Source organism: Procambarus clarkii, chromosome 37 (genome assembly GCF_040958095.1).
Source record: "Procambarus clarkii isolate CNS0578487 chromosome 37, FALCON_Pclarkii_2.0, whole genome shotgun sequence".
NCBI classification, from domain to species: Eukaryota; Metazoa; Arthropoda; class Malacostraca; order Decapoda; family Cambaridae; genus Procambarus; species Procambarus clarkii.
Window position 1 is genome coordinate 33,483,301 of NC_091186.1, and position 13,699 is coordinate 33,496,999.

Here is a 13,699-nt window from a genome sequence, read left to right on the forward strand (position 1 = left end):
CGACCTGCTGCCTCCGACCTGCTGCCTCCGACCTGCTGCCTCAGACTTGCTACCTCCGACCTGCTGCATCCGACCTGCTGCCTCCGACCTGCTGCCTCCGACCTGCTGCATCCGACTTGCTGCCTCCGACCTGCTGCCTCCAACCTGCTACCTCCGACCTGCTGCCTCCGACCTGCTGCCTCAGACCTGCTGCCTCCAACCTGCTGCCTCTACCCTGCTACCTCCGACCTGCTGCCTTTACCCTGCTGCTTCCGACCTGCTGCCTCCGACCTGCTGCCGCAGACCTGCTGGTTCCAACCTACTGCCTCCAACCTGTTACCTCCGACCTGCTGCCTCCGACCTGTTGCCTCCGACCTGCTGCCTCCAACCTGCTGCCTTCGACCTGTTGCCTCCGACCTGCTGCCTCCGACCTGCTGCCTCCAACCTGTTACCTCCGACCTGCTGCCTCCGACCTGCTGCCTCCGCCCTGCTGCCTCCGACCTGCTGCCTCCGACCTACTGCCTCCGACCTGCTGCCTCCGACCTGTTGCCTCCGACCTGCTGCCTCCAACCTGTTGCCTCCGACCTGCTGCCTCCATCCTGCTGCCTCCAACCTGCTGCCCCCAACCTGCTGCCTCCAACCTGCTGGCTCCAACCTGCTGCCTCCAACCTGTTGCCTCCAACCTGGTGCCTCCAACCTGTTGCCTCCGACCTGCTGCCTCCAACCTGCTGCCTCCAACCTGTTGCCTCCGACCTGCTGCCTCCAACCTGCTGCCTCCAACATGCTGCCTCCAACCTGCTGCCTCCAACCTGTTGCCTCCGACCTGCTGCCTCCAACCTGCTGCCTCCAACCTGCTGCTTCCTTTCTGCTGCCGCCGATCTGCTGCCTCCGACCTGCTGCCTCCGATCTGTTGCCTCTGACCTGCTGCCTCAGACCTGCTGCCTCCGCCCTGCTGCCTCCGACCTGCTGCCTCCGACCTGCTACCTCCGACCTGCTGCCTCAGACCTGCTGCCTCCGCCCTGCTGCCTCCGACTTGCTGCCTCCGACCTGCTGCCTCCGACCTGCTGCCTCCGACCTGCTGCCTTCCCGCCCTGCTGCTGCCTCCGACCTGCTGCCTCCGATCTGTTGCCTTAGACCTGCTGCCTCAGACCTGCTGCCTCCGCCCTGCTGCCTCCGACCTGCTGCCTCCGACCTGCTGCCTCCGACCAGCTGCCTCCGACCTGCTGCCTTCGACCTGCTGCCTCACGCCTGGCATCCAGCCTCCCTCCTGGCACATAGCCTCACTCCTGGCAAGCAGCCTCACTCCTGGCCCTCAGCCTCATTCCTGGCACCCAGACTCACTCCTAGCACCCAGCCTCACTCCTGGAACCCAGCCTCACTCCTGGCACCCAGCCTCACTCCTGGCACCCAGCCTCACTCCTGGGACCCAGCCTCACTCGTGGCACCTAGCCTCACCCCTGGAACCCAGCCTCACTCGTGGCACCTAGCCTCACGCCTGCACCCAGCCTTACTCCTGGCATCCAGCCTCACGTATGGCACCCAGCCTCACGTATGGCACCCAGCCTCACGTCTCGCACCCAGTCTCACTACTGGCACCCAGCCTCACTCCTGGCACCTAGCTTCACTCCTGGCCCCCAGCCTCACTTCTGGCACCAGCCTCACGCCTGGCACCCAGTCTCACTCCTGGCACTCAGCCTCACTCCTGGCACCCTGCCTCAATCCTGGCACCCAGCCTCACCCCTGGCACCCAGCCTCACGCCTGGCGCCCAGCCTCACGCCTGGCACCAGCCTCACTCCTGCACCGAGCCTCACGCCTGGCATCCCAGCCTCACTCCTGGCACCAGCCTCACTCCTGGCACCAGCCTCACTAAAATGGCACCCAGCCTCACGCTGGCACCCAGCCTCACTCCTGGCACCCCAGCCTCACGCCTGGCACCCAGCCTCACGCCTGGCATCCCAGCGTCACGCCTGGCGCCCAGCGTCACGCCTGGCACCCAGCCTCACTCCTGGCACCCAGCCTCACTCCAGGCACCCAGCCTCTCTCCTGTCACCCAGCCTCACGCCTGGCACCCAGCCTCACTCCTGGCACCCAGCCTCTCTCCTGGCACCCAGCCTCACTCCTGGCACTCAGACTCACTCCTGGCACCCAGCCTCTCTCCTGGCACCCAGCCTCTCTCCTGGCACCCCCTCTCTCCTGGCACCCAGCCTCACTCCTTGCACCTAGCCTCACCCCGAGCACCCAGCCTCACTCCTGGCACCCAGCCTCACTCATATCACCCAGCCTCACTCCTGGCACACCCCCACTCCTGGCACCCAGCCTCACTCATATCACCCAGCCTCACTCCTGGCACCCAGCCTCACTCCTGGCACCCGGCCTCATGCCTGGCACCCAGCCTCACGCCTGGCACCCAGCCTCACGCCTGGCACCCAGCCTTACGCATGGCACCCAGCCTCACGCCTGGCACCCAGCCTCACTCCTGGCACCCAGCCTCACTCCTGGCACACAGCCTCTCTCCTGGCACCCAGCCTCTCTCCTGGCACCCAGCCTCTCTCCTGGCACCCAGCCTCACTCCTTGCACCTGGCCTCACCCCTAGCACCCAGCCTCACTCCTGGCACCCAGCCTCACTCATATCACCCAGCCTCACTCCTGGCACCCAGCCTCACTCCTAGCACCCAGCCTCACGCCTGGCTCCCAGCCTCACGCCTGGCACCTATCCTCTCTCCTCGCACCCAGCCTCACTCCTGGCACCCAGCCTCTCTCCTGGCACCTAGCCTCTCTCCTGGCACCTAGCCTCTCTCCTGGCACCCAGCCTCACTCCTGGCACCCAGCCTCTCTCCTGCCACCCAGCCTCACTCCTCGCACCCAGCCTCACTCCTGGCACCCAGGATCACTTTTGTCACCCAGCCTCACGCATGGCACTTAGCAACACTCCTGGCACCCAGCCTCACTCCTGGTACCCAGCCTCACTCCTGGCACCTAGCTTCTCTCCTCGCACCCAGCCTCACGCCTGGCACCCAGCCTCTCTCCTGGCACCCAGCCTCACTCCTAGCACCCAGCCTCACTCCTAGCACCTAGCCTCTCTCCTCGCACCCAACCTCACGCCTGGCACCCAGCCTCACTCCTATCACCCAGCCTCACGACTGGCACCCAGCCTTACGCTTCGCACCCAGCTTCACGCCTGGCACCCAGCATCACTCCTGGCACCCAGCCTCACGCCTGGCACCCAGCCTCACGCCTTGCACCCAGCTTCACGCCTGGCACCCAGCATCACGCCTGGCACCCAGCTTCACGCCTGGCACCCAGCATCACGCCTGGCACCCAGCCTCACTCTGGCACCCAGCTCACGCCTGGCACCCAGCCTCACGCCTGCACCCAGCATCACTCCTGGCACCCAGCCTCACGCCTTGCACCCAGCCTCACGCCTCGCACCCAGCCTCACGCCTTGCACCCAGCTTCACGCCTGGCACCCAGCATCACGCATGGCACCCAGCCTCACGCCTGGCACCCAGCATCACTCCTGGCACCCAGCCTCACGACTGGCACCCAGCCTCACGCCACGCACCCAGCCTCACGCCTTGCACGCAGCATCACTCCTGGCACCCAGCATCACGCCTGGCACCCAGCATCACTCCTGGCACCCAGCCTCACTCCTGGCACCCAGCCTCACGCCTGGCACCCAGCCTCATGCCTGGCACCCAGCATCACGCCTGGCACCCAGCCTCACGCCTGGCACCCAGCCTCACGCCTGGCACCCAGCCTCACGCCTGGCTCCCAGCCTCACGCCTGGCACCCAGCATCACGCCTGGCACCCAGCCTCACGCCTTGCACCCAGCCTCACGCCTCGCACCCAGCCTCACACCTGGCACCCAGCCTCACGCCTCGCACCCAGCCTCACGCCTCGCACCCAGCGTCACGCCTGGCACCCAGCCTCACTTCTGGCACCCAGCCTCACTCCTGGCACCCAGCCTCACTCCTGGGACCCAGCCTCACTCCTGGCACCCAGCCTCACTCCTGGCACCCAGCCTCACGCCTGGCACCCAGCCTCACTCCTGGCACACAGCCTCACTCCTGGCACCGAGCCTCACTCCTGGCACCTAGCCTCACGCCTGGCACCCAACCTCACGCCTGGAACCCAGCCTCACGCCTGGCACCCAGCCATTTTCCTGGCACCCAGCCTCACTCCTGGCACCCAGCCTCACACCTGGCACCCAGCATCACGCCTGGCACCTAGCCTCTCTCCTGGCACCCAGCCTCACTCCTGGCACCTACCCTCATCCCTGGCACCCAGCCTCTCTCCTGGCACCCAGCCTCAATCCTAGCACCCAGCCTCACTCCTGGCACCCAGCCTCACGCCTGGCACCCAGCCTCACTCCTGGCACCCAGCCTCACTCCTCGCACCCAGCTTCACTCCTGGCACCCAGCCTCGCGCCTGGTAACCTGCCTCACTCCTGGCACCTAGCCTCACGCCTCGCACCCAGCCTCACTCCTATCACCCAGCCTCACTCCTATCACCCAGCCTCTCTCCTGGCACCCAGCCTCACTCCTGGCACCCAGCCTCACTCCTGGCACCCAGCTACACTCCTGGCAACCAGCCTCACTCCTGGCACCCAGCCTCACGCCTGGTACCCAGCCTCACTCCTGGCACCCAGCCTCTCTCCTGGCACCCAGCCTCACTCCTGGCACCCAGCCTCACTCCTGGCACCCAGCCTCACGCCTGGCACCCAGCCTCACTCCTGGCATCCAGCCTCACTCCTGGCACCCAGTCTCACGCCTGGCACCCAGCCTCACTCCTGGCAACCAGCTTCACACCTGGCACCCAGCATCACGCCTGGCACCTAGCCTCTCTCCTGGCACCCAGCCTCACTCCTGGCACCTAGCCTCACCCCTGGCACCCAGCCTCACTTCTGGCACCCAGCCTCACTTCTGGCACCCAGCCTCTCTCCTGGCACCCAGCCTCAATCCTAGCACCCAGCCTCACTCCTGGCACCCAGCCTCACGCCAGGCACCCAGCCTCACTCCTGGCACCCAGCCTCACTCCTGGCACCCAGCCTCATGCCTGGCACCCAGCCTCACTCCAGGCAACCAGCCTCACTCCTGGCTCGCAGCCTCACGCCTGGTACCCAGCCTCACGCCTGGTACCCAGCCTCACTCCTGGCACCCAGCCTCTCTCCTGGCACCCAGCCTTATTCCTGGCACCCAGCCTCACGCCTGGTACCCAGCCTCACTCCTGGCACCCAGCCTCTCTCCTGGCACCCAGCCTCACTCATGGAACCAAGCCTCACTCCTGGCACCCAGCCACACGCCTGGCACCCAGCCTCACTCATATCACCCAGCCTCTCGCCTGGCACCTAGCCTCACGCCTTGCACCCAGCCTCACGCCTGACACCCAGCCTCACGCCTCGCACCCAGCCTCACGCCTGGCACCCAGCCTTACGCATGGCACCCAGCCTCACGCCTGGCACCCAGCCTCACTCCTGGCACCCAGCCTCACTCCTGGCACCCAGCCTCTCTCCTGGCACCCAGCCTCACTCCTGGCACCCAGCCTCACGCCTGGCACCCAGCCTTATGCATGGCACCCAGCCTCACGCCTGGCACCCAGCCTCACTCCTGGCACCCAGCCTCTCTCCTGGCACCCAGCCTCACTAATGGCACCCAGCCTCACGCCTGGCACCCAGCCTTATGCATGGCACCCATCCTCACGCCTGGCACCCAGCCTCTCTCCTGGCACCTAGCCTCTCTCCTGGCACCCAGCCTCTCTCCTGGCACCCAGCCTCACTCCTGGCACCCAGACTCACGCCTGGCACCCAGCCTCACGCCTGGCACCCAGCCTCACTCCTGGCACCCAGCCTCACTCCTGGCACCTAGTCTCACGCCTGGCACCCAGCCTCACTCCTGGCAACCAGCTTCACACCTGGCACCCAGCATCACGCCTGGCACCTAGCCTCTCTCCTGGCACCCAGCCTCACTCCTGGCACCTAGCCTCACCCCTGGCACCCAGCCTCACTTCTGGCACCCAGCCTCAATTCTGGCACCCAGCCTCTCTCCTGGCACCCAGCCTCAATCCTAGCACCCAGCCTCACTCCTGGCACCCAGCCTCACGCCAGGCACCCAGCCTCACTCCTGGCACCCAGCCTCACTCCTGGCACCCAGCCTCACGCCTGGCACCCAGCCTCACTCCAGGCAACCAGCCTCACTCCTGGCTCGCAGCCTCACGCCTGGTACCCAGCCTCACGCCTGGTACCCAGCCTCACTCCTGGCACCCAGCCTCTCTCCTGGCACCCAGCCTCACTCCTGGCACCCAGCCTCACGCCTGGTACCCAGCCTCACTCCTGGCACCCAGCCTCTCTCCTGGCACCCAGCCTCACTCCTGGCACCCAGCCTCACTCCTGGCACCCAGCCACACGCCTGGCACCCAGCCTCACTCATATCACCCAGCCTCTCGCCTGGCACCTAGCCTCACGCCTTGCACCCAGCCTCTCGCCTGACACCCAGCCTCACGCCTCGCACCCAGCCTCACGCCTGGCACCCAGCCTTACGCATGGCACCCAGCCTCACGCCTGGCACCCAGCCTCACTCCTGGCACCCAGCCTCACTCCTGGCACCCAGCCTCTCTCCTGGCACCCAGCCTCACTCCTGGCACCCAGCCTCACGCCTGGCACCCAGCCTTATGCATGGCACCCAGCCTCACTCCTGGCACCCAGCCTCACTCCTGGCACCCAGCCTCTCTCCTGGCACCCAGCCTCACTAATGGCACCCAGCCTCACGCCTGGCACCCAGCCTTATGCATTGGACCCATCCTCACGCCTGGCACCCAGCCTCTCTCCTGGCACCCAGCCTCTCTCCTGGCAGACAGCCTCTCTCCTGGCACCCAGCCTCACTCCTGGCACCCAGCCTCACGCCTGGCACCCAGCCTCTCTCCTGGCACCCAGCCTCTCTCCTGGCACCCAGCCTCTCTCCTGGCACCCAGCCTCACTCCTGGCACCCAGCGTCACGCCTGGTACCCAGCCTCTCTCCTGGCACCTAGCCTCACCCCTAGCACCCAGCCTCACTCCTGGCACCCAGCCTCACTCATATCACCCAGCCTCACTCCTGGCACCCAGCCTCACTCCTGGCACTCAGCCTCACTCATATCACCCAGCCTCACTCATATCACCCACCCTCTCGTCTGACACCCAGCCTCACTCCTGGCACCCAGCCTCACTCCTGGCACCCAGCCTCACTCCTGGCACCCAGCCTCACTCCTGGCACCTAGCCTCACTCCTTGCACCCAGTATCACGCCTGGTACCCAGCCTCACGCCTGGCACCCAGCCTCACTCCTGGCACCTAGCCTCACTCCTGGCACCCAGTATCACGCCTGGTACCCAGCCTCACGCCTAGCACCCAGCCTGACTCCTGTCACCGCATCGTCACTCCTCGCAATCAGCCTCACTCCTGGCACCCAGCCTCACTCCGGGCTCCTAGCCTCACTCCTGGCACCCAGCCTCACTCCTCGCACCGATCTTCACGCATGGCACCTAGCATCACTCCTAGCCCCCAGCCTCACGCATGGCACCTAGCATCATTTCTGGCACCCAGCCTCACTCCTGGCACTCAGCCTCTCTCCTGGCACCCAGCTTCTCTCCTGACACCCAGCCTTTTTCCTGGCACCCAGCCTCACTCCTGGCACCCAGCCCTTCTCCTGGCACCCAGCCTCACGCCTGGCACCCAGCCTCACTCCTGGCACCCAGCCTCTCCCCTGACACCCAGTCTTTTTCCTGGCACCCAGCCTCACTCCTGGCACCCAGCCTTTCTCCTGGAACCCAGCCTCACGCCTGGCACCCAGCCTCACGCTCGCACCCAGCCTCACTCCTGGCACCCAGCCTCACTCCTGGCACCCAGCCTTCTCCTGGCACCCAGCCTCACGCCTGGCACCCAGCCTCACTCCTGGCACCCAGCCTCCTCCTGCACCCAGCCTTCCTGGCACCCAGCCTCACTCCTGGCACCCAGCCTCTCCTGGCCCAGCTCACGCCTGGCACCCAGCCTCACGCTCGCACCCAGCCTCACTCCTGCACCCAGCCTCACTCCTGGCACCCAGCCTCACTCCTGGCACCTGCCTCACTCCTGGCACACAGTCTCACGCCTGGCACCCAGCCTCCCTCCTGGCACCCAGCCTCACGCCTCGCACCCAGCCTCACTCCTGGCACACAACCTCACTCCTGGCACCCAGCCTCTCTCCTGACACCCAGCCATTTTCCTGGCACCCAGCCTCACTCCTGGCACCCAGCCTCACTCCTGACACCCAGCCTCACTCCTGGCACCCAGCCTCACTCCTGGCACACAACCTCACTCCTGGCACCCAGCCTCACTCCAGGCACCCAGCCTCACTCCTGGCACACAAACCTCATTCCTGGCACCCAGCCTCACTCCTGGCACCCAGCTCACTCCTGACACCCAGCTTCACTCCTGGCACCCAGCCTCACTCCTGGCACCCAGCCACACTCCTGGCATCCAGCCTCACTCCTGGCACACAACCTCACTCCTGGCACCTAGCCTCACTCCTAGCACCCAGCCTCACTCCTGGCACCTAGCCTCTCTCCTCGCACCCAGCCTCACGCATGGCACCCAGGTTCGTGCCTGGCACCCAACCTCACTCCTGGTACACAACCTCATTCTTGGCACCCAGCCTCTCTCCTGGCACCCAGCCTCACTCCTAGCACCCAGCCTCACTCCTGGTACCTAGCCTCTCTCCTCGCACCTAGCCTCACACCTGGCTCCCAGCCTCACTCCTGGCACCCAGCCTCACTCCTGGCACCCAGCCTCACGCTTGGCACCCAGCCTCACGCCTGGCACCTAGCCTCAAGCCTTGCCCCTAGCCTCAATCTTGGCACCCAGCCTCACGCCTGGCACCTAGCCTCACTCTTATCACCCAGCCTCACGACTGGCACCCAGCCTTACGCTTCACACCCAGCTTCACGCCTGGCACCCAGCATCACTCCTGGCACCCAGCACCCAGCCTCACGCCTGGCACCCAGCCTCACGCCTTGCACCCAGCTTCACGCCTGGCACCCAGCATCACGCCTGGCACCCAGCCTCACTCCTGGCACCCTGCCTCACGCTGGCACCCAGCCTCACGCCTTGCACCCAGCCTCACGCCTGGCACCCAGCCTCACGCCTCGCACCCAGCCTCACGCCTCGCACCCAGCGTCACGCCTGGCACCCAGCCTCACGCCTCGCACCCAGCGTCACGCCTGGCACCCAGCCTCACGCCTCGCACCCAGCATCACGCCTCGCACCCAGCGTGACGCCTGGCACCCAGCCTCACTCCTGGCACCCAGCCTCACACCTGGCACCCAGCCTCACGCCTGGCACCCAGCCTCACGCCTGGCTCCCAGCCTCCCGCCTGACACCCAGCCTCACGCCTCGCACCCAGCGTCACGCCTGGCACCCAGCCTCACGCCTCGCACCCAGCCTCACGCCTGGCTCCCAGCCTCCCGCCTGGCACCCAGCCTCACGCCTGGCACCCAGCGTCACGCCTGGCACCCAGCCTCACGCCTCGCACCCAGCCTCACGCCTGGCTCCCAGCCTCCCGCCTGGCACCCAGCCTCACGCCTGGCACCCAGCCTCACGACTGGCACCCAGCTTCACGCCTGGCTCCCAGCCTCACGCCAGGCACCCAGCATCACGCCTGGCACCCAGCCTCACGCCTTGCACCCAGCCTCACGCCTCGCACCCAGCCTCACACCTGGCACCCAGCCTCACGCCTCGCACCCAGCCTCACGCCTCGCACCCAGCGTCACGCCTGGCACCTAGCCTCACTCCTGGCACCCAGCCTCACTCATGGCACCCAGCCTCACTCCTGGCACCCAGCCTCACGCCTGGCACCCAGCCTCACTCCTGGCACCCAGCCTCACGCCTGGCACCCAGCCTCACTCCTGGCACGCAGCCTCACTCCTGGCACCCAGCCTCACTCCTGGCACCCAGCCTCACGCCTGGCACCCAGCCTCACGTCTGGCACCCAGCCTCACGCCTGGCACCCAGCCTCACGCCTGGCACCCAGCCTCACGCCTGGCACCCAGCTTTACGCCTGGCACCCAGCCTCATGCCTGGCACCCAGCATCACGCCTGGCACCTAGCCTCTCTCCTGGCACCCAGCCTCACTCCTGGCACCTAGCCTCACCCCTGGCACCCAGCCTCACTTCTGGCACCCAGCCTCACTTCTGGCACCCAGCCTCTCTCCTGGCACCCAGCCTCAATCCTAGCACCCAGCCTCACTCCTGGCACCCAGCCTCACTTCTGGCACCCAGCCTCACTCCTGGCACCCAGCCTCACTCCTCGCACCCAGCTTCACTCCTGGCACCCAGCCTCAAGCCTTGCACCCAGCCTCACTCCTGGCACCTAGCCTCACGCCTCGCACCCAGCCTCACTCCTATCACCCAGCCTCACTCCTATCACCCAGCCTCACTCCTGGCAACCAGCCTCACTCGTGGCACCCAGCCTCACGCCTGGTACCCAGCCTCACTCCTGGCACCCAGCCTCTCTCCTGGCACCCAGCCTCACTCCTGGCACCCAGCCTCACTCCTGGCACCCAGCCTTACGCCTGGCACCCAGCCTCACTCATATCACCCAGCCTCACGCCTCGCACCCAGCCTCACGCCTGGTACCCAGCTATACGCATGGCACCCAGCCTCACGCCTGGCACCCAGCCTCACTCCTGGCACCCAGCCTCACTCCTGGCACCCAGCCTCTCTCCTGGCACCCAGCCTCACTCCTGGCACCCAGCCCTTCTCCTGGCACCCAGCCTCACGCCTGGCACCCAGCCTCACTCCTGGCACCCAGCCTCTCCCCTGACACCCAGTCTTTTTCCTGGCACCCAGCCTCACTCCTGGCACCCAGCCTTTCTCCTGGAACCCAGCCTCACGCCTGGCACCCAGCCTCACGCCTCGCACCCAGCCTCACTCCTGGCACCCAGCCTCACTCCTGGCACCCAGCCTCACTCCTGGCACCCTGCCTCACTCCTGGCACACAGTCTCACGCCTGGCACCCAGCCTCCCTCCTGGCACCCAGCCTCACGCCTCGCACCCAGCCTCACTTCTGGCACACAACCTCACTCCTGGCACACAACCTCACTCCTGGCACCCAGCCTCTCTCCTGACACCCAGCCATTTTCCTGGCACCCAGCCTCACTCCTGACACCCAGCCTCACTTCTGGCACCCAGCCTCACTCCTGGCACACAACCTCACTCCTGGCACCCAGCCTCACTCCTGGCACCCAGCCTCACTCCTGGCACACAAACCTCATTCCTGGCACCCAGCCTCACTCCTGGCACCCAGCCTCACTCCTGACACCCAGCTTCACTCCTGGCACCCAGCCTCACTCCTGGCACCCAGCCTCACTCCTGGCATCCAGCCTCACTCCTGGCACACAACCTCACTCCTGGCACCTAGCCTCACTCTAGCACCCAGCCTCACTCCTGGCACCTAGCCTCTCTCCTCGCACCCAGCCTCACGCATGGCACCCAGGTTCGTGCCTGGCACCCAGCCTCACTCCTGGCACCCAGCCTCACTCCTGGCACCCAGCCTCACTCCTGGTACACAACCTCATTCTTGGCACCCAGCCTCTCTCCTGGCACCCAGCCTCACTCCTAGCACCCAGCCTCACTCCTGGTACCTAGCCTCTCTCCTCGCACCTAGCCTCACACCTGGCTCCCAGCCTCACTCCTGGCACCCAGCCTCACTCCTGGCACCCAGCCTCATGCTTGGCACCCAGCCTCACGCCTGGCACCTAGCCTCAAGCCTTGCCCCTAGCCTCAATCTTGGCACCCAGCCTCACGCCTGGCACCCAGCCTCACTCTTATCACCCAGCCTCACGACAGGCACCCAGCCTTACGCTTCACACCCAGCTTCACGCCTGGCACCCAGCATCACTCCTGGCACCCAGCCTCACTCCTGGCACCCTGCCTCACGCTGGCACCCAGCCTCACGCCTTGCACCCAGCCTCACGACTGGCACCCAGCCTCACGCCTTGCACCCAGCGTCACGCCTGGCACCCAGCCTCACTCCTGGCACCCTGCCTCACGCTGGCACCCAGCCTCATGCCTTGCACCCAGCCTCACGCCTGGCACCCAGCCTCACGCCTCGCACCCAGCCTCACGCCTCGCACCCAGCGTCACGCCTGGCACCCAGCCTCACGCCTGGCACCCAGCCTCACGCCTTGCACCCAGCTTCACGCCTGGCACCCAGCATCACGCCTGGCACCCAGCCTCACTCCTGGCACCCTGCCTCACGCTGGCACCCAGCCTCACGCCTTGCACCCAGCCTCACGCCTGGCACCCAGCCTCACGCCTCGCACCCAGCCTCACGCCTCGCACCCAGCGTCACGCCTGGCACCCAGCCTCACGCCTCGCACCCAGCGTCACGCCTGGCACCCAGCCTCACGCCTCGCACCCAGCATCACGCCTCGCACCCAGCGTGACGCCTGGCACCCAGCCTCACTCCTGGCACCCAGCCTCACACCTGGCACCCAGCCTCACGCCTGGCACCCAGCCTCACGCCTGGCTCCCAGCCTCCCGCCTGGCACCCAGCCTCACGCCTCGCACCCAGCGTCACGCCTGGCACCCAGCCTCACGCCTCGTACCCAGCCTCACGCCTGGCTCCCAGCCTCCCGCCTGGCACCCAGCCTCACGCCTGGCACCCAGCGTCACGCCTGGCACCCAGCCTCACGCCTCGCACCCAGCCTCACGCCTGGCTCCCAGCCTCCCGCCTGGCACCCAGCCTCACGCCTGGCACCCAGCCTCACGACTGGCACCCAGCTTCACGCCTGGCTCCCAGCCTCACGCCAGGCACCCCATCACGCCTGGCACCCAGCCTCACGCCTTGCACCCAGCCTCACGCCTCGCACCCAGCCTCACACCTGGCACCCAGCCTCACGCCTCGCACCCACCCAGCCTCACGCCTCGCACCCAGCGTCACGCCTGGCACCCAGCCTCACTCCTGGCACCCAGCCTCACTCATGGCACCCAGCCTCACTCCTGGCACCCAGCCTCACGCCTGGCACCCAGCCTCACTCCTGGCACACAGCCTCACGCCTGGCACCCAGCCTCACTCCTGGCACGCAGCCTCACTCCTGGCACCCAGCCTCACTCCTGGCACCCAGCCTCACGCCTGGCACCCAGCCTCACGTCTGGCACCCAGCCTCACGCCTGGCACCCAGCCTCACGCCTGGCACCCAGCCTCACGCCTGGCACCCAGCTTTACGCCTGGCACCCAGCCTCATGCCTGGCACCCAGCATCACGCCTGGCACCTAGCCTCTCTCCTGGCACCCAGCCTCACTCCTGGCACCTAGCCTCACCCTGGCACCCAGCCTCACTTCTGGCACCCAGCCTCACTTCTGGCACCCAGCCTCTCTCCTGGCACCCAGCCTCAATCCTAGCACCCAGCCTCACTCCTGGCACCCAGCCTCACTTCTGGCACCCAGCCTCACTCCTGGCACCCAGCCTCACTCCTCGCACCCAGCTTCACTCCTGGCACCCAGCCTCAAGCCTTGCACCCAGCCTCACTCCTGGCACCTAGCCTCACGCCTCGCACCCAGCCTCACTCCTATCACCCAGCCTCACTCCTATCACCCAGCCTCACTCCTGGCAACCAGCCTCACTCGTGGCACCCAGCCTCACGCCTGGTACCCAGCCTCACTCCTGGCACCCAGCCTCTCTCTCTGGCACCCAGCCTCACTCCTGGCAC

At 67.2% G+C, this 13,699-nt stretch overlaps 1 protein-coding gene across 1 annotated transcript; it reads left to right on the forward strand.

Moving 5' to 3' along the window:
• Positions 1–1,530: 1,530 nt before the first annotated feature.
• Positions 1,531–9,771, forward strand: LOC138371900 (soluble scavenger receptor cysteine-rich domain-containing protein SSC5D-like). Its single transcript, XM_069336949.1, has 3 exons — positions 1,531–1,959; positions 3,050–3,729; positions 9,297–9,771. The coding sequence occupies exons 1-3, from the start codon at positions 1,531–1,533 to the stop codon at positions 9,769–9,771; spliced, it is 1,584 nt and encodes a 527-aa protein (XP_069193050.1).
• The last annotated feature ends 3,928 nt before the right edge of the window (positions 9,772–13,699 follow it).